Raw genomic sequence first — 21,293 nt, 5'->3', positions numbered from 1 at the left:
GGGAAACTCCTTCAAGAGAGCCCAGGCATAGCTCTGAGTCAGGTTTTGCTTCAGTTTTTATTGTAAAGACAAGAAAGTTACAGAAGAAACACAGGTGGTTAATCAGTCACAGTGAAAACATAGACAAACTGGCTACATGACAATCTTCATTAAAGCAGGTGTAACTTAAAATAGTTCAAGCAATTTACCATCAAAGGGAGTCATAAAACTAAGCTACAGGACGTACAAAAAGAAACAATGAGATAATCACCATTGCAGCGCTTAACTCCCTAAGAAACTCAAAGAAACAGCTGAGGATAAGATGTGGAACATCCCCCAACCACTAACTAGCAGAATATCCTTGAAGATCTTAGCTCACATACTTTCCCATCATTTAGGTTTAGCTGCACCAAGGGCAACTGCCCCCAGAGCAATCACTTTTTGCTGTGCTTCAGCTCTCTTATCTACATCAAAGGCTTCAGTCTTGTGAAACTTTTCGGGTCTTTCCTAATCTTAGCATTTCTATGTGTTCTCCTGAAGAGTTGGGCTTTGGCTTAAACAAAGGACGTTGTCCTTCTAAACTACAGGACTTTGGTCCTTCTATGCTCTATAGGCTTTGGCCCTGTGAAATACATGTGTTTTATTTCTATCTCATTAATGTCAATATCCTCCACATGAGGTAGGTGTTATTATTCTCATTTTCTGAATGAGGAAACTGAGGTTCTGAGCAGAGATTCATCTGCTTGAAGTCACATAGCTGGTAAGTGGACAGGCTGGAATTTGAACCCAGATGGGCTGAACCCTAGGCTGGGTCTCCAAAGTTGTGAAATATGTTCAGTTTGTTGTTGTGTCTCCCTCAGGGGCCACATGGCCCCGTGTTCCTTTCAATCCCCGTTCTCAGGATAGGGTATGAAAGTCCTGCCTGCAGAAGAGGTTTATGTATCTCCCGCCCGGTGGACCTGCATTTCACTGGGGGTAAAGCCTCCAGCAGAGGAGCAAAGTTGAGCTGGTGCAATGTCAGGCAGTAGCCCTGGTTGGGAATGAGCCCCAGGCCTCACCCCTCCTTACAGTCTTGCTCCCGCCCTGCCTCTGACCTCACCAGAAGGGCAGGTTGTTCTGGATCTGCCTGGCCTGACAAGAGGCGTGCTCTTCCAGCCTCCCTTCTCACCTCTGGGCAACCACAGAGGAGGCAGAGGCCTCACTCTCTGTCAAACTAGACTATGAAACTGGCCAGGAGTGGGGTGAAGTGAGGCTGGCTGAGTCCAGCGTATCAGGGGTGGGGCCCTGGCTCTCCAGGGGCTCCCTGCATGACCTCCCCGCACTCTGCCTGTCCTGTCCTGCCCCGCAGGGCTCTGTGAGCATGCGCTCTTTGCACATGCTGCTCACCGGTCGTGCCTCCAGTTGTGGTCCTCAGAACACTGTTTTGCTCTGATGGGGAGTTCACCCATGGCGGGGGCCCTGCATCCTACTTTCTCTGGTTCTCTCAATGGCACCCACCCAGGACTGGGCCCCAGAGTGTGCGGCACGGTGGGGCATGAGATTGACAGCCAAGGATGTGATGCTGGGTGGGGACAGGGAGGAAGCCTCAGGCCTGCCGTGCCCTTCTCTCAGGGCTCCCACTGCACAGTCAGGGCCAAACCTCTGAAAAGAGAATCCAGCTCTGGGGGCTGCTCCAGGTCTGAGGCCCCAGGGTCTGGGCTCTTGGCCCCAACCTCAGACACTAGACCCTCGTCCTTGGGACACACAAGGGACTCCAGCAGGCCCCATGGACTCGGACCCTGGTCCAGGGGGGAACATGGGCGGGAAAGAGTGTCCAAAGGGAGGGACACAGGGTGGCCCTCAATCTGGACAGAGGAGAGGAGGGGGAGCTGGCTCTTTAGGTACCGTGGCGTCCCTGGCTCCCCACTGTGTAGCACATTCAGGTCAGGGGCTGTGTCCGTGCAAACCCCCAGAGGCTGGTGGAATGGTTCTGCTTCTTGGGGTTCTTCCATAGCCAAGGAGGTCAGCCCCTGCAGAGAAAGGCCACCTGCGGTGCTGCTTCCAGCTGAGGCCTCTTTCTGGAGCTGACCTTTAGGCTTGAGGTGTTTGGGACTACAAAGTGTCATAGTGGGGGAGTCTTTGCCAGAGCCTTCCATGCACACCCCATAGGAAGTAGGCCAGCCGTCTGGAGTGGCCTGAGAGGTATAGGAGTGAGGCTGGACCTTAGAGGTGGCCCGTGGAGTGCAGAATGGGGGCTTAGTTTCAGAGATTACCTGAGGTGCATAGGATGGGGGCCTGATCTCAGGAGCAGGCTTTGGGGCATAGGACAGTGGAGGGAGTGTCTGGTGAGGTGACATGTTGGAGGGGCGGAGGACAGTGATGTCTGGCTGCCCTAAGTAGGCAATCTCAGGCAGGCTATGCCGCTGTGGAGCTCTGCGGGGCTCACTGGGCCCAGAGGCCTTGACCTGGGAGTACTGGACGGGCTGGGCCAGACTGCTGGGGCCACCGAAGTCAAAGACAGGGATCAGGATGTGCTCAGGGATGAACCTCAGCGGCTGGAAGGTCAATACTTGCTGGACATTCTGTGTAGGAACGACAACATTCACCCCATTAGGGCATATTCTATGCTCCCTGATGGGGATGTGAGTGGCTGAGGTCCTCCCAGGGGCTTTTTTGAGATGCATATGGCACCCCCCCCATTCCCTCTGGTTGCCAGAGATGCCTCTAAATGCAAGCACCTCTGTGAAGCCCTCGCTTTGATTGAAGGCTGCTTCAAAAGGCAGGGTAATCTCAGGGAGAGAGGCCTAGGCTCTGATTTCTCTAGAAGGAAGATAATCCAGGCCGTAGATGACCTAGATTTGGGGTTGCCTGGGGGTGTGCTCTTGACACTGCTGCTTGGCTCATGGGTCCCTGAGGGCCTGGTATAGGGGCAAGGTGGGACAGGAAGGGAAATAAGAAGAGGCCCAGAGTTTCACAGAGAGTGGCTTGTCTGGACTTTGACACTGAGCAAAATGTCCTCAGTGCTCCTCTGTCCCTCTGATGGGTGAGAGCTGGCTCCAGGAGCCCCTAATGGTTCAGCCCAGGGCTCTGAGTTGGGCCTGCTGCGGTGGCAGAGGCAGCTCTGGCAGCCAGAGGGGGGCTGTGGTGTGATCTGTGTGGCTTGCATAGGCCTTGACACTGGTAAAATCAGTTGCCAATATTTGAAAATTGGGAGATTTCACACTACATTCTGAAATTCTGACCTCTCTTGAAAAATGTGAGGCTTGGGCAATACTGGGCCGGTGTTTCTGTATGGCAGTACCTGGCTGCCCAGTGAGACAGGGCGTGAGTGCCACGGCTCCACGGTGCCCACCAGTCCTCGTCCCTTGCTGCTCACTAGAGTCCTACGTGACCCACCTGGCCCTGGAGGCTTGTGAACCGCATGGCTGTCCTATTCTGTGTCCGCTATTCCTGATCACCCACCCCTCCTCGATACTCCGAGACCTGCCTGGCCATATCCCTGTCAGTCTTAGGTTGGACTGTCAGCTCCTCAAGGGGAGGCATGTGCTGACCCCTGCCCTCCAGGGATGACCAGGGGTCCCTGGGTCTGTGCCCACTGCTGCTCTGGGTCCCTCCCCCAGACCTCACCCTCCTGCCCTGGGTGGGACAGCTCACCAGGGAGTTGGGAGGTGCAGGTGGCTTGGTGACGTATCTGTAGCTCAGGTAGCAGAGCACTGCGACGAGGAAGCCCATGGAGAAGAGGAAGGCACCTGAGAAGGAGTAGGTCCACGTCCGATCTGGGGGAGCAAAGGGGCCGGAGTAGGCGGCGTGAGACTGGGGTCTGCGCCCGGCCCAAGTGCGGGCGCTGCAAGTCCTCCCAGGCCGGGCTGGGAAGTCCTCCCTACCCTCGGTTATCAGAGGGCTGGGGCAAGACCACACATGGAAGTCCACATAGCCAGGTCTAAATATTCAGAATCTCTCAATTGTGTTCTCACACTGTTATATAAAACCTGTTCTATGCTCCCACCTTGACAAATATACTTTTCCTGCCACCTGGAATGCCAGGTTGGAATTCAGAACTCTTGGGTTCCTCAGGGTGTGCTGAAATGTGGAGATGCAGGGAAAGCCCCCAGACCACCTGGCCCCATCCCCCCTGCCAGGGGCCTCGTGAACATGTGTGCGGATGCCCCAGGCCACACGGCTGAGCCCACCCATGCCCCCACACAGAGTCATACAGGGCCACCCTTTGGGCCACGGGTCTGCATGTCAGCAGAGTGTCTGCCCTCACGAGGAAGGACCCAAGGAAGAGGCCTGCCTAGATGGGATGCAGGCTTGGGGCCACATGTACAGGGAATTCCAGGAACTCAGAATTCCAGGTCCAGAGGGAGGCCACAGGATCCCGATGGACCCTTCCCTTTGCTGTGTGGACTGTTCGCTTTGCGGGTGTGGGTGTGGCCAAAGGAGGGCCAGCGCAGGGCCTTCCAACATGCAGGGTGCGGGGCAGAGCCCCTCTTGCCTGGGTCTGAGGGTGGCCCTGCCTCCCTGGTCGGGGAGGGGAGAAGTGACAGAGGGGGAGGGGCATGTCCTGGCTACCTCCCTACAAGGTGAGGGACTGGGTATCAGGGAAGTATCAGGGAAGTAATCAGGAAGGAAGCCAGGGAAGGCACTGTCCTTTCTAAAAGGGAAGGATGGGGATGACTAGGGGCTCTACTGCCTGGACCTTCTCCCTGTGATCTGGCATCTTTGGGGTAGGAGCAGTTGGTTCTTGGCATGACACACTTCCTGTCACTTGTCTACATGGGACTTGTGAAGGGCTTGGGGAGGAAGAAGTTGGAGTTTTTGGTAAAACTGACAGTTTGTATAGTCCAGGGGTCTTGACTCTCTAAGTCACCCTCCCTCTGTCCCTGGCCCCTGTGTGGCCTCAGCTTGGGGACTTAATCACTGGTTGCCACTAATCTCAGCCTGAGAGGGTTTGCAGCATCAGCTGTGAGCCTGGGGATCGCCGGAACCTCTTCCTCCAGCCCACTCCTTGCTCCTCCCCATCCTGTGTGGCTCAGGCCTCTCTAGGTCAGCTTCCCACTTCAGTGATACCCTGTCCCCTGTCACATGATACTCCCATTGCTGCTCCAGGGAGACGAGACTACCTGAATGTCTCTACATGACATGCCTAACGTTCCTGGAAAACTGCTGCTCCTTGTACCAGGACAGGATAGGGAGTTGGAATATTCTCTGGCTTAATGCATTTCCCATATGCCATTTCACCATGGGGAGGCAGGATGGAAAAATAAAAACACGGGTCTGGGAGTAAGGAATACAGGGTAGTAGAGGCCTGGCTCAGCCACTGACATGCTGAGCATCCTTCTCTCTGTTGCATGACTCTCTCTGGTCTACCATTTATTAATAAAAAAAGAGATTATTAAATTTTTACAACGTGCCTTGCACTGTGCTCTGGTAGCTATGTTATCCCACCTGATCACCAAAACAGCACAGAGGGATGGGGATGCTCCCTTCTTACAGATAATGAAGGTGAGTCTCAGAGAGGTTAAGTGACTTGACCAAGGTCACACAGCTACTCAGTGCAGAAGCCAGGATTGATGTGTAACTCCAATGCTCATCTTCACAGCCACTACAAAATGATGCCTCAGTTTCCTCATTTGTAAATTGGGATATGGGGTGAGATGACCCTTAGAGCCCTTCCCAGCATCAAGATGCCGGGACGATGCTCTGTGACCCCAGCAGACATCCTGAGAGGTAGATAAAGTGTGGATTCCAGGCTCTGAGGATAAGGTAGAATCCAAGATACAGGGTCAAGGGTAGGATGTATCACTCTGAGGTGGAATCAAGAGTAATAAGAGTGCAGTAGAGGGGAGTAGGTGTAAACAAAGTTGCAAGCGGTGGTTAGAGCCCAGGTTTCAGAATCTAATCGGGTTCACTGACCAGCTGTGTGGTCCAAGGCAGGTTGCTTAACCTCTCTGAGCCAGAGTTCCTCTTCTGTAAAATGAGGATGGTGCTACTCAACTTGCAGAATTGTTATAAAGATTAATAGTATATGTAATATATGTAACATAACACTAAAGATTAAATAATACATGTGAGGGCCGGCCCGTGGCTCACTCGGGAAAGTGCGGTGCTGAGAACACCAAGGCCGCGGGTTCGGATCCCATATAGGGATGGCCGGTTTGCTCACTGGCTGAGCGTGGTGCTGACAACACCAAGCCAAGGGTTAAGATCCCCTTACCGGTCATCTTTTTAAAACAAACAAACAAACAAATAATATATGTAATATGTATATGTAATAATAAAGATAATAAATGTAAAACATTTAACACAATACTTGGCAATTTAGTAGTACTTAATAAATGGTAGGAATTGCTTTTAAAATACTTTCTTTCTAAGGATAAGATGCTTTCTGTATGTCAGCAACAAGTAGCCACTAAGAAGTGTGATTTATATAAAAGCGGCTGTAGTCTTAGAGAAACGTGGTATCACATAGGAATGAGATCATGTAAGGACAAGCCAGGAGGAGGATAAGGTGGAGTGGTCTGCACGATGTTAAAGAGCAGACCCGGACCCTGAAGCATGACGTCGGAGAGCAGATGCTGGACCCTAAGGCATGCAGGAATGGGGTAGACTCCAAGGTGGGGCAGGGTGAGCCAGGAACAGGCAAGATTTGCCTAGTATGGTCCAGGGGAGAGGGTCACAAACCATACTATATACTCTCTCCGCTTAGTGCCCATAAAGCCAGTTTCCTTTTCCTTGTTCTCCTCTCTCTCTCTAAGTTGTATTCTGGTCTCCCCAGTGGCTGTTGCCTAGGAATGGCATGCCCCGTTCTGGTGGCCAGTGCTGGCTGTTTCACCAGGCATATCTTCCCCTGCAAATTAATGCACTGGAATTCGGTGGGGAAATCAGTCTACTGTGGGCTCTTAAGGAAACAGATGAGTCAACTTTCCAAACAAAGCCAAGGACCAGAACCAGTTACCTGCCTAGGACCCAGCCTCTAGCAGCTGCCTTGCCTGTTTGTCACCGCAGCCCGGCATCAGTATTCCCACTCGTCAGATGAGGAATCAGGCCCCCAGGAGCTGAATGACTCCCCAGGCCCAGGGCGAGCTGACATTGAGTAAGGGTGTCTCCTACTCTGAGGTTCTCTTTCTGCTGCGCCGTGCTCTGTGTCCAGCTCTCAGATTAAACTCTGTTCTGAGTGTTGGCACGGTTGGAACAGAAGTCACCTCCTGACATCATTAATCTGAACCTGATGACCAAGGTGGAGACTGTTTTTCCAAATCCACCCAGTGCACCGGTATCACTTTCATCCTCTAAACTTGCAGCTCTGAGCATCACACCACGTCTGTCTATGAAAAGAAACACTAATAAAAATATCATGATGCTACCATGAGAGTTGAGTTTCAGTGCTGGAGGAAGGGAGTGTGGGGCACCATCTCACCCACCACGAGGACATGGTCTCCACAATTAGGCCTCATTCCATCCCTCACCTCCTGTGTGGCCTTGGGAAGGCTCCTTAACCACTCTGAACTGTAAAATGAGTATGATGATAGTACCTGCCTTGTAGACTGCTCGTGAGGACAGTGCTTAGCAGTGCCTGATCCCTGGTTAGCACGGCGGAAATACTTTCACAGCACCATCACCATTACTATTTGACTTTGAAAGATATCGAGGGGCCTTTTTATCTTCTCTGCTCTCCTCCTTGCAGATTTTCCCCCAGTATATCTCACGTGGGTTAATATTAAGGTAAGTTTGCTTTGCCAGGATACACACGAAGCTTGCCAGAGAGAGGAAATCCAGACATAGGCTGGGGGTGGGGATTAAACATTTGCTATGGTAACCCATCAGATAACTCAGTTATAGATAAATAAAAACTGACATTAATAATACACTAATAACCCTTCTGGGATTTTTTTAGAGCACTGCCAAACCTCACCTTGGTTACAGGGAGGAAAAGGTGGAGTTAAGACTGGAACTCAGGAGTCCCACTTCTTGCAGGCTTCCGCTGAACTTACCTGGCAGCGTCTTCACTCGGCACACGTAGGGGGCGCTCTCCTTGGACCAGGTAGGAACAAAAATCGTGGTGGTCCCAAGGAACTCCGTGTCAGGGGTCAGGCCAAAGAACTCATATTCTCTCTGCTTCCCTCCAAGATGCTGAATTGGACAGAGAACCCAAAGTGATTCTTCTGACACTCCGATCCCCACATAGAGTCCGAGGAAGTCCGCTCACTCCTCCTGGGTTACGACGCTCAGTAAAATGGTGCCACCAGCTGCCCAGACCAGAAACCTGTGCTTCAGTCTTCAGCTCTCCATTCCCCATTGTCCTGCCTTCTGCTTTGTCCCTAAATCCAATCAGTCGCCAACTCCATGCACCTTTCACTTAGAACAGCGTCTGACACACAGTAAGCAGTCTATAAATACTAGCTGCTGCTGTTAGGACCCCCACCATCACTACCACAACCTGCAATCCCTCTATCTTCCAGTTCTTCCTCCTCCTCATTCTTTATCACACATCAAAACCCCTTTGCATATCTGTCCCTCCCAGGCCTTCCTTATTGCTTCTGTCTCAACTGGGCCTCGACCCTTCAGCCTGGGTTCTTGCAGTAGCCGCCTTACTGGCCACCCCACCTGTTTCTGGTTTTGCCCATTTACTTCCATATTCATCTTGGTGCCCCAGTGATATTTCTAAAAGACCGATATAATTACAATGCTCCTTTTAGTGGATTGAATTATGTCCCCCAAAACTCACTGAAGCTTGAATTGTGTCCCCCAAGTTTTATGTATTAAAAACTTAGCCCTCACTGTGACTGTTAGAAGGGTGAGAAATCCTATTATGGTAATCGAAAGGTGGAGCCTTGAAGAGGTGATCGGATTGTAGGATCGTGCAGTAGTGAGTGGATTAATAATGGTGGTCAGGGGCGTGGTTCTGAGGGCTTTGAAAGGAGAGTGCCTGAGGAGTTAGCTCTCTCTCTGCTCTGCCATCTTCTGCCATGTGAGACTCCTGTGGTACTGTCACCACCAAGGCCTTCACCAGCTGTGTTCCCTGGACTCAGGACTTTCCAGCCTCAGAAACTGTAAGCAAGTAAATTTCATTTTCTTGTAGATCACCCAGTTCTGTGTATTTTGTTATAAGCAACAGAAATGGACTAATACCCTCCTCTATTCAAAATCCTTTGATGGCTTGGCTCATATTTACAAGATAAAATCCCGGTCTCTGCTTCCCTGGCTGGACTCAGCTCTCCCTGCAGCCCACTTGGCTCTGCAGCCTCTGGCGGTACGGAATACCTGTCGCTCCACTAAACACCTGGCTTGCTTAAGCAAGCCCTTGTTCCTCTGCATCTGCTAGTCCTTTAGTTCTCGACCTTCTATTGAAAGAGAGCTCCTTACACCCTCATAATGTATGCTATCTGCTTCTGTAAAGTTGCTTGCTTAACCTAAGTAACTCCATTTTGCCCCTTGTCTGACCTGCAGACTACCCCCCCTTCTGCATGAGAAACCATTTACTTTCTCATAGAAACAGAAAACAATTACACAAAAACAGGAGCCATACACAATGAATTACTACATGGGAACAGGAACCACACACAATGAAAACTTGTATGCTCGACTGCTCGAACGGCTGGTTCTCGGCCTCTGTGACCTAGCCCCCTAGCTTGCTCTGTGCACCTGGACCAACCCGTGTGCCAACGGGATGTAGTTTTTGTCTTTAAAAACCCCACAAGACCAAAGCCCGGTGCCATTCGTCCTTGGTTGCTCCTTGGGAGACGGACACTGGCCAGCTGGAGTGAATAAACTGCCCTTTTCCGCACGAGTGGCGTGTAAGTGCATTTCTTGCGGGAGGGGCCTCACAACACTATGTGTCTCTGACGCCTTTTACCTTGAACTCCTCTCCCCTGGCTGCCACAGGCCATCATTCTGGTTCTCCTCCTGCCTCTCTCATTGCTCTTTACACTGGTTTTAGCCCTCAGTACTGTTGTTCTGCAAGATTCACTCTTCACCCACTGTTTTCCTTCTCTCATGTACTCTCTAGTCACCTAGTGATCTTATCTGGACCCTTGGCTCCTGTGAGCGGTAACTCCCAAGCTTATCTCAGGAAGAGCTATAGAGTTTTTTTTTTAAAAGATGACCGGTAAGGGGATCTTAACCCTTGACTTGGTGTTGTCAGCACCATGCTCAGCCAGTGAGCCAACCGGACATCCCTATATAGGATCCGAACTCGTGGCCTTGGTGTTATCAGCACCGCACTCTCCCGAGTGAGCCACGGGCCGGCCTGAGCTATAGAGTTTCTGATGGGCACTGCCAGCCCTGCTGGATAGCACCATGTGGGCATCTGTAACTCAACGTGTCCAAACATGCTGACCTCTTCTCTCTGGGACCTGTGCCATCCCAAACCCCAGATCCATGCTCGTTTCCAATTCTCTAATTCTGTTAATAGTATCATTCTTTTTCTAATGTCGCAGGCCATTTTTGACAAATATCCTCTCATGTCTTTTGTATCTGATTGTCCTTAAATAATCTATTCATCTTCCTTTAAAGGGCTAAGGTCTGTGTTCTTGGGAGTTCAAAAGCCAAGAATTTTCTTCTTTGGCTCTTTGCATTTCAGCTCTGCCTTTCCTTTTCCAGGCACATGGAGGCCAAGGTTTAGAGTAATTTTTCTTTTCTTTCTTTCTTTTTTTTTTTTTTGGTGGGGGGAGTATGTGAAAATGGGTGAAGAAGAACATAAGTGGATTTTATGATTTATTGCTTTGTGGAACCTATATGGTTAAAATTGCACATATTCAATATCATGTGATACGACTCCAGGAGAGTTGCCAAGGCCCCACGATTCCTCCTTCCCCAAGTTTGTCACTGCCTTTATCCTGGTTCAGGCCCTATTATTTCCAGCCTATACCATTGCAGTAATCCCCTGACTTCCCACCCTGATCTCTCTTCTATTTCCACATTTTACCTTTCCTCATTCTCATTCTAGTATTTTATAGCTTCTTTTGGACCAGTCCTTCCCAAAATTACAATACAAATTCTGAACAAAATAAAAAACAACTATTTGCAGGCATTGGAGGGTAAACAAAAGCAGGCAGATATTGGAGAGAGGAGGAAAGAAATGTCATTGGGTGAATTTCCCTTTTTTTTTTTTATGTCATTTAACCTGAAGACAGACCCCAGTCTACATCTTGTGGGGTGGCTAAAACTTAGATAGAAACCCTGTAATTTTACTGGCTTGAATAACCAAAGCTCAGAGTTTGGAGCAATTATAGCAACTGGAAAATAAGGGAAGAAACCACAAATAGAAGAGATCCATAGAGAGGGAGACCCAAATTCTTTGTACCAATTCTTCCCAAATCCCTGCTGGACCCTAAAGCATGCATAATTTTTTTTTCTGTCTTTGTATACCTAACAATTTTGGAATGTATCCTGGACATTGTGAATGATATTTGGAAGATACTTTGGATGCTGCTATATTCCTCAATTTTTTTGTTTTGTGTTGTTTTGTTTTAGCAGGCAGTTAATTTGGCTGAACTCCAAACTTTGAAATCTCAGTTCATTTTTTTTAACTTTACTTGGGCTGCTCAGAGTCTACCCTATCCATGCATAGTTTATTATTAGCACTTATTATCACTATTAACCACCTTTACCTAATTGATATTTATAGACATTCCACTCAACAACTGCAAGGTACATACTCTTTTCACGTGCACATGGGACATTCATCAAGAAAGGCCATATGCTGGACCATAAAACAAACTCAATAAATTAAAAAGGACTGTAATCATACAGAGTATGTTCTCTGACCACAAACTGAATTAAATCAGAAATCAATAACAATAAAATATTTGATAGAACCACAGATATTTACCAAAAATAGCTGTGATAAGGACTTTTCCTGCTCAGTAATCTCTAGTTGCTTCCCCTGACTACTGAAATAAAAAAATTCCTCCATCCACCACTCTAGAGCTCCACAACATGGTCCCAGCCAGTCTCTCAGGTTTATCTCTCATGGTTTCTCCACATCAGAGGTTCTCAAACTACAGGGTGGGAAAGAAGCACTTGTGTTTCTCACTAAAATTCAGACCCCAGGGATGGACCTGTAAAAATTGGATGATGTAGATTGACAGGGTGCCCAAGAATGTGCCTTTGAAACAAGTGCTGCAGGAGATTGTGACACCATTGGTTTGGGACCATATTTTGAGAAACCATTTTTCATGTCTTTATGCTCCAGACAAACTGGGAAGTTTTGTGCTTTCCAAAAATGTCCTAAATTTTCCTGTTTGTCTCTCTGATCATGGTGGGGCAGTGTAGGCCAGTAGGGGGAGAAATGTGGGCTTTGCTTCGCTCCCAGCGCCTCACTCTCCCGAATGTGCCATGGGCTCGGCCCGAAATGTGGGCTTTGAACAGAACTGGATTTGAATCCTCTCTATGCTATTACTTGCTGAACAATCTTGAGCAAGTGACTTAACCTCTCTGAGCCTCCATTTTTCCATCTGGAAAATGAAATTAATAGCACCTGCCTCGTAGGGCTATGGTGAAGATTAAATGACATTGGTATTGGCACCAGGAAGTTTTCTGGAATCTTCCAGATCTTGCTGAGCTGACATCCTGCCCTACCTCCGAATACCCTTATTTTCCTCTACCTATAGTGGTTTGAGTTCTTGTTTTAACTCCTTTCTGACCCATTATAAGCTCCTTGAGTGCAGGAAAGATAGAGTAGGAAATATGCATTCAACCAAATTATGAATGATTGGGACATGCTAGGGGGGAAATACCACATATATTCTGAATACAAAAATAAATAATTTGCATATCATTTGACAATTTATGCCCTTGCCTTCCACCTTTCATTGTTACTGATCTCGAGACACTGCCTGTGTACAGTTCCTGCAAATAGCAGAGAACCAGCAGGAAGAACTGCTGCAGTAGAAGTGGATTCCAGCATTTTCTAAAGTGAACACCTGACAATGTCAACAGAAGTTGTTCCTCAAGATGTCAGAAGGTATTAGATAAAAAATAAAGTCTGTTTCATGTAAAAAAGGAGTTTCTCCCATCAAATGAATTTGAGAGAAGTTATATTAAACAAACTGAAACTGGAGTCTTGGCTTTCTAGGACTTGTCAGGGCCTTTAGCATGCTATTGTGTATATGAATCTAGAAGAAGGAGGTTGTGGTTTGTGGTGTTTGCCAGGCTTCAAGGAGCCTCCCAAGGGACATGTTCTGGGAATGCTAACTTGTACAACAATTAGCAACGCAGATCGAATTAAGAGGCAAGGGGTTTTCCCAGGCAGGGAGGACCAGGGTGCAGCCTACACTTACCATTTGGTAGGTGTGGTTGATGTGGAGCTTTAAGCGGTAGAACAGGTCGTGGAAGATGTCCTCTAGGGTTAAATGGTGGCCATCGGCTGTGTGGATGGGCGTGGGGGTAGGATGGACAATCATCTGAACGGATCTCACTTTGGGGATACAGGTCACATCAGGTGGTTTGATGGTAGCTGGAAAAAGGGAGAGAGAAAAGAGGGAAAAAAAAGTCAGAATTGGTCTTAGTGTCTGAGGCTGCCCTGGACACTGGGAAATGACTTCTTCCTCTCTCCTCCCACCCCAATCCCTGCTGTGCTTCTGAAAGCATGAGCTAAACAAACAGGTAAAAAGAGGAAAGTTCTGTATGCAGCTGGTGTTTGGGCTTAAGGCTGGCAAAGAGATGACCAAGGGTGGATAGGAAGAACCCAAAGCAAGGGGCACCAGCCTCTAGGTTGGTTATGTCCTTGCCTGCCCCCCACACCCCATCCCCTGCACCCCCTACTCCACTGAGTCTGCCCAGAACACCTTTCCTCCCTAGTCTATTGGCAACGACAGCTTTGGGGTTCTCAATGACTGATGATTCAACTAGACGTCCTGAATAACTTCGGGGGACCTAATACTATCTATTCACCCGCAAAGGCCAGGCCTAAGACCTCAGTCTCTCTCAAGATGGAAATTTCCAAATAACCTGAAGACCTCTCCTGGTTTACAGACCCCTTTGAGAATTTGATGAAGACTATGGATCTTCTTTCCCCCCATATGTACATATTCAAAAATCTTGCATCCCACTTCAGGGATTCATGGACCTCACTCGCCCTGAATCTAATTTATAAAAATCACTCAAGGATCCATTAACCTCCAAAATTTAAAACATCTGAGCCAGAAGAATGTTCTCTTCAATGCTGCTTATAAGCTTGAAAAACAGAATGAAATGTCCTCAAAAAGGGAATTAGGTAAGTAAATTAGAGCACCTCCTTAGAATGGATAATTTTGCAGCTGTGATATATGTTGTAGAAAAATATTTAATGACATAGGCAAATGTTCATGATACCATCATATGGGGGAAAAAAACCCCAAACAACAACAACAACAAAACACTACCAGATTACAAAATAGTAATTTTTGTAGAAACAACATTTATGTTTGAATGTTAAGGTTATTTCAGATGACTTTTATTTTTCTTTGTATATTTCTATATTTTTCAAATTTTCTGCAGTGAACATGGATTAATTGAAGGAGCCAGGAAAGAAACAATAATATACTTAATTTTATTTTTAATTTTCTTAAAAAATTATGTGTGGTTGTAAAGTCGGTTGGTGAACATCACCACGTGCTTAGCTTATGCGGGGTCTGGCAACTGACATCCACTCATCCATCCATCCATTCATTCATGCATTCCCTTATTCACTCATCAATTAGGTATTGAGCATCTTCTATGTGCCAGGCACTATGCTAAGGGCTGGGAATACCGTGGGCTCTGCCTGCAAACGTTGTCACGGAGCTCACGTTTTAGTTGGGGAGGCAGATGATACACATGTAAGCAAACACAGTACAGTCGTCCCTCGGTATCTGTGGGGGATTGGTTCCAGGACCCACCTGCTGTCCCTTGCAGATACTAAAATCCGCAGATGCTCGAGTCCCTGATATAAAATAGTGCAGTATTTGCATACGACCTACACACATTCTCCTGTATACTTTAAATCATCTCTAGATTACTTGTAATACCTAATACAATATAAATGCTGTGTAAATAGTTGTTATACTGTATTGTTTCTTGTTTGAATTATTTTTATTGTTGTATTGTTATTTTTTAATTTTTTTTTCCCAATTTTTTGACCCATGGATGTGGACTCTGCGGCTGGCTGACTGTAATTGCAGGTTGTGAGCTGAGCTATGGAAACAAGACCAGTGTATTTCGATAGAGGGTAACAGGTGGTGACCTGCTAGCATCAGGTAGTCAGGGCTGGAGGTGGGGACACTCACTTAGGAGGTGGTGTTGAGGCTGAGCCCTGAGGATGGGAAAAGGGCCAAGTTATATAAGAGCTGGGAGGAGCCTCCAGGTAGTGGGAGCAGCAAGGGCCCGGTGGTTGGAACTGTCAGAGGACAGAGATGAGGACTGAGATAGGCAGGCTTCGCAGGCCACAACAAAGAGTTGGATCTTATTTGAAGAATCATGAGAAATTGCTGGATGGTTTTGAGCGGGGGAAGAGAAGACCTGATTTATGTGTTGAGAAGACACTTCTCAATGCTCTGTAGGGAATGGGCTGGACAAGGGGGTTCAGCGGGGCAGTGGGGGAGATGAGTTAGGAGTCCCTAGCTGCAGTGGAGGCAACATGAGGGTGGTCTGAACTAGGTGGGTTGGAGTGGAGGTGCAGAAAATGAACAGAGCCACTGAGGACACACTCTGGGCTGTAGGCGCCTTCCCCCAAATCTACGTCCCCAACACAGAGCCCCATCTGGGTCCTCCACCGCCTCCAGAGGGGAGAGGCCATTCCCCCAACCCCCAAACACATGTGCTTCCCTCTCCTCTCCCCTGGACTAAGCAGGGTCCTCACTCACTGTGTTGCAGCGAACTGAACCTGTCAGTCATCTTGGTGGCTGACCGGCCTCCTGCGCTGATGGCGGTGACCCTGGCATAGTAGAGCTCTGTGAGGTTGCCTGTCTCCACGGTGAGGTTGCAGGATTTCCGGGAGATCCGCTGGCAGCCCTCCTTTGCCAGCCACTCTCTCTCTCCGTACCTGCAGGTGAGGGAGGGGCAGGGGCACAGCATTAACGAACAGGCTGGCACCGGGCCGGTGGTTTATTAACAATGATCATGATACCTAATATTTGCTTGGCACAGTCTGTGTCCCAGGCCCTTTTTTATGGATGACCTCAATTAATTCTCACAATGACCCCATGCGGTGAGTACATTACTCTCCCTCTTTTTCAAATAAGGAAGGTGAGTCTCAATGAAGTGAGATTTGCCCAAGTGTTTGAAGCACGCATATGGGGAGCCAGGACTTGAACCTGGCCAGGCCGAATCCACATTCTGGGCTCATCCTCACCAGAACCCTTTGAGGCAGGCCCTGTTACCCACATTTTGCAGATGAGAGAATTGAAGCTCAGAGAGGGGAAGGGACTTGCCACAGGATGAAGTGGCAGGACCAGGAGTGGAACCCAGGCTTGTGGACTCCTGAGCCCATGCCAGCTTCCTCCCCTGCATGGGAAGGGAGAAGATCAAGAACAGGAGTGTGGGCTGGAGGGGTGGGCACAACATCTTCTTGACCTAATCTTGCCAATAATCAATAAACAGTTATTGGTAGCTTATTTTTTCCAGACCCAAGTGCTAATGACTCTTTTACTCCACCTAACAGTGCTGTGATGATGGTACAAACATTATTCCCACTTTACGGATGGTGAAACAGAGGCTTGGGGAGGTTACCTGCCTGCCCACGGCTGTGCAGATGAAAACTGGCATTCAAGACTGGGCAGTCTGACTCCAGGGTCTGTACTTTTAACCACTATTTTATCCTCCCTCCACAAAGAAACATAAAGGAGCAAAGTTTGATCAGGGAGGGGTTGTGTAACACCAGTCCAGGTGGTGGGGTAGGGGGACATTTGGAATGGGGGGATTTTCTTGGAGGGGTTGGCTTTAGAGCAGAGTCAAGGAGGTGGGGTTGGGAGAGACGCCTACGTCTTATACTCGACGCTGTAGACAGTGTCTGGGGCGCTTTCAGGCCCGCTGTCCCATGTCAAGATGTTTTCGAAGTTGCTGGACTGGAATTTCACGTGCTGAAGAAGATCTGAGGTGTCCTCTGCAAGATGCGCTGCAGGAGAGTGGGAGCAGAGTGAGCAGATGGGCTCAAGACCCCAGCCCCCAGCCATCTAACACGGCCCGGGGAGAGGGGTGCGAGAGCTGGCCACCCAGCCCCTGCCTGTACTAACCGGCTGCTCGCTGCTCCCGTTCACGTCTTTTCTTTGTATGAACTGCATAATTGACATTCCACAACATGTACTATGTTAAAGTGTTCAGTCCAATGGTTTCTCAGTATATTCACAATGTTGTGCAACCATCATTACTATCTAATTCCAGAACATTTTCATCACCCCCTCTCCCCACAAAAAACGAGTACCTATTAGCAGTCACTCCCCACTTCTCTCCTTCCCCCAGCCCCTGGCAACCCCAAATCGACTTTCTGTCTCTATGGGTTTGCCTGTTCTAAACTTTTCGTGTAAATGGAGTCTTGGCTTCTCTCTGTGTCTGGCTTCTTTCACTTAGCATGATGTTTTCAAGGTTCATCCACAGGGTAACATGAATCAGTACTTATTTCTTATGGCTGAATAATATCCCATTGCATGGATGCACCACATTTTGTTTATTTGCTCATCAGTTTCCACTTTTTGGCTATGATGAATAATGCTGCTGTGAATATTTGTGTACAAGTTTTAAAGCGGACATATGTTTTCAGTCCCCTTGGGTATATACCTCGGAGTGAAATTGCTGGGTCGTAAGTAACTCTATATTCAACTTTTTGAAGAAACTTCAAACTGTTTTCCAAAGTGGCTGCACCATCTTAAGTTTCCACTGGTGGTATCTGAGGGGTGTGGCTTTTCCACACCCTTGTCACCACTTGCTATTCTCTCATTCACTTTTTAACACAATCTGAAGTTGGTGTCTTTACCCCGGTGTTAGAGATATTTGACTAAAACATCTCTGAAGTGACTTGCCCAAAGTCAATCATTTCAAACGATGGTGGAGAAGCTGTTTGAATGCCTGGTAAAGGAACCAGTTTAGGGCGGATGGGAGGAGACAGGAGGGAGAAGCTGGCCCTTAAAGAGCACATGGCCATCTCTTCCAGCCTACGTCTCTGTCTGGCCTACTACTGCTCACAGAAAGGAAAGAGCAGCAAGGCCTGAGCCCCAAGAAGGGGCTGAGGAGGAGCTGCTGCCTCTGAAGCAGTCTTCACTGTATGCAAAGCACCCTTGACTTGCAAAACCCTTGCCTCAGCCCTCCAAGCTTGGTCTGTGGAAGGGTGCAGGACAAGGTGGCTGCAGCTGGCTGCTGGCTCTGAGCATGCTCAGAGGGCTGGCTGGCTGAGTGGAAATAGACAGGCACAGACCCAGCTCAGTCAAGGCCTGAGGTCTGTGTGCATGTGCGCCTTTGGTGTGTATGTGTCTCCGTCCCCCGGACGTGACCATAACCACCAGCAGGCCCCAGGTGGGAGAGAGTTGGTACTTCTTTATTCCCCCACTCCAAGTCTAACATATGGTATTTCTGCAAGCGGGGTCCATGGTCTGGGGGAGGCCCCTGCAGGGATGGTGAAGACTGTTAGGACAGCCCAACTCTGCTGCACATCCTTGGCTAACCCGTAGGCCACCCTCCTCTCTGAATCTGGGTTGATCTGGCCCAGCAGCTGCAAAAGTCTTTTTCTTCCAGGCTCTCTGGAGTCCCCAGTGTAGGGCCCTGGGGACAGTGTTGGGGGTGTCTTACTGCTGTTATCCAATGTGGCGGCTCTGCTGCTGAGCCCCAAGATGTGGCTGACGTTGTGTTTGGATCTGAGTCTGGGTGGGATTGGGGTCAATTTGGAGGGAGGGGTCTTGGATTCAGGGGTGAGTCGAAAGTTGAGGAAGGGAGGCCAGTTGAGGTCAGACCCGAATAGTGGTGGTGGGGTCAAGGCAAGAGAGAGGGGGTGAGATTTGAGAGAAGGCCAGGGCTGTCTGGGGGTGGCCTCCCCCAGTAGGGGGCTGGAGTCTGCAGTGGGGATGGTTGCTGGGTGGGGTCAATGTCCCGGGCGGGGAGTGGAGCGGAAATCTGGGTTTGGGGGAGGCTGGTGGCTGAGGCTGGGGCACACTGTCGAGGTGAAGGGCCTGGGGTTGGGCGGAGGTTGACAGCACTTTTCAGGAGGAAAGTGAGGTTGGCCTCCTGACGTGGGTGAGTGGACCGTGGTGGCCCCCCTCTCTTAGGGAGGATCAAGGCTAACAAGGTCTCCCCTCTTCTCCCACCCTCTTGTTCCTTTTCTCTTCACATCCATCACCCATTCCTCAGCCTGTGTCACTTCTTCACTTCCTGGGTGAAAGTCTACATTGTGAAATTCTGGGAGACGTGTTGTGTAAAGCATGGTAGCCTGGAGATTCTTTACAGAAGTTTCACATTAGCGTGGAAAAACAATGTTACGGCAACTGATTGGGAAGCTAAGAAAAAACACACAGACGAAAAACAACTCCACATGCTCTGGAATCACCTGATTGTTGGGGGTGAGGGACTCAGGTCCACAGAATATCAGTGACTTATTAACCCTTAAAAATCTCCTAAGGGCTGTTTTCTGTGGGTCCCTATTTTAAAGGGCCAAGAGCCTCTAGGACTCCCAACCAGTATGTGCAGGGGTATAAAGGAACATTTCTGGGGGCCTCTTGGGGTGCACCAAATCTCCCTGGTTGATATGGATTATGTCCCCCAAGTTTTATGTATTAGTAGTTTGATTCCCACTGCGATTGTTAAGAGGGTGGGAAATCCTGTTATGGTGATTGAAAGGTGGGGCCTTGAAGAGGTGATTAGATTGTAGGACCATGCCACAGTGAGTGGATTAGTAATGGTGGTCAGGGGCGTGGTTCTGAGGGCTTTAAAAGGAGAGCGCACAAACAGTCTGCTCCGCCCTTTTCTGCCATGTGAGACCCCTGCATTGCTGTAAAGCCACCACCAAAGAAAACCCTTAGCATATGTGTTCCCTGGACTTTGGGTTTCCCAGCCTCTGAAACTGTAGGCAATAAATTTCACTGTCTTATAAATTACCCAGTTCCAAGTACTGTTATAAGCAACAGAAACAGACTGATGCACTGGCCCATTATGGGCCCAGAGTGTTGGGCATGCCCAGCGTGAATTCCAGCCCAGCAGAGCTGGACGCTCTGGAGGTCCAGTTAGCACTCACGCAGGACAGCAGTGGAGGGGCAGACGGCTCTGTCCCCTCATGGGTCTCATCCGGCACGTGAGCAAGAAGGGCCTTGCAGAGGCCATGCCTCCTCCTCCTCTTCGATCAGGACTATGCTTTGACTTCCTGAGAAAGTTCCCTGAATTTCGTTCAACATCTCAGGAGAGCAGAGACACAACGAGGGTCTCATGTAAAGTTCTCCATAATGACAAATCCAAAACCCCACTTTGCTGGATTTGAAAACGACGCCCTTTTGTCCTGTTTTCAGGAGGACCCTGGTGTCTTAAGACCTATTAGTGCAGCAAACCTGGCCACTCTAGGAGAAGATGCTCTTTTAGATCTAGCAAGAGGGGCTGGAATAGGTGACCACAGGGGCATGGAGAGAGGTAATGGCAGGACCCAAGCTCTGTCGTTCCATCCCTCCTCTGCCTCCCCTTGTTGGGACAGTGCCAGGCAGAAGCAGAGGATGGGATGGTACAACTTCTACCAGAAATATGTGAGGGGTCTCAGGATGTCCACATCCCCCAGGCCAATTGTCCATCCACTGGGGTGCAGGGATCCCGCAGCCTGAGTCAGGCAGTTGGCTACAACCCCCAGACTTGATGGTGAATAAATCCCTGGAAGAGCCTGGGATCTGAGGCACCCTCTCATCCTCCCAGCAGCCTTAGTTGGGCATTTGCTTCTCCAGGAAAATCAGCACCTGGTTCAGCCCTAGCAGAAGAAACTGAAACCAGCTGTGCTGGGGCTGGGCAGGGTGTGGGGGAGACGACCCCAACTACTGGCTCCTGGGGAGGGGGCATCTGAACCCAGGGTGGGTGGGCGCTCACCGGCCAGGGCTCCCACAGCCAGCGTGGTCAGTAGCATCCTCATCGGCCCGGCACACGTCCTCTCTTGGCGTCTACTCTGGAGGGAGGGCTGGGACGTCTGCCGCCTTGGCAGCTGCCTCCACTTGGGCACAGGGCGGGGAAAGCAGGGGAGAGGAGGACCTGAGCTGGGGTGGGGCAGGGGACAAAGGTACCTGGCTCAATGCTCTGAAATTCCAGGTCCTGGGCAGGATCCAAGGGAGTTCCTAGTTGCAGAAAACAGCAGCAGTGACAGGCTGGCTTGTTTATCTGGTCTGGTGGCTGATTCATCCCAAGACTCTTTACTGGTTTAACAGGAA

At 49.3% G+C, this 21,293-nt stretch overlaps 1 protein-coding gene across 1 annotated transcript; it reads right to left on the bottom strand.

Moving 5' to 3' along the window:
- Positions 1-1,586: 1,586 nt before the first annotated feature.
- LOC103581548 (interleukin-22 receptor subunit alpha-1-like) lies at positions 1,587-21,001 on the bottom strand. The gene is made up of 7 exons (XM_008563358.1): positions 20,959-21,001; positions 16,900-17,032; positions 15,783-15,961; positions 13,242-13,417; positions 7,953-8,091; positions 3,613-3,734; positions 1,587-2,540 (listed from the first exon to the last, which is right to left on the bottom strand). Exons 1-7 carry the CDS (start codon positions 20,999-21,001, stop codon positions 1,587-1,589), a joined length of 1,746 nt encoding a protein of 581 aa, XP_008561580.1.
- Positions 21,002-21,293: the final 292 nt, after the last annotated feature.

The sequence above is a fragment of the Galeopterus variegatus genome, unplaced genomic scaffold (genome assembly GCF_000696425.1).
Source record: "Galeopterus variegatus unplaced genomic scaffold, G_variegatus-3.0.2 Scaffold13313, whole genome shotgun sequence".
Taxonomy (NCBI): domain Eukaryota; kingdom Metazoa; phylum Chordata; class Mammalia; order Dermoptera; family Cynocephalidae; genus Galeopterus; species Galeopterus variegatus.
Note: the sequence above shows the minus strand (reverse complement) of the source record. Positions and strands in the feature narration are given on the sequence as shown.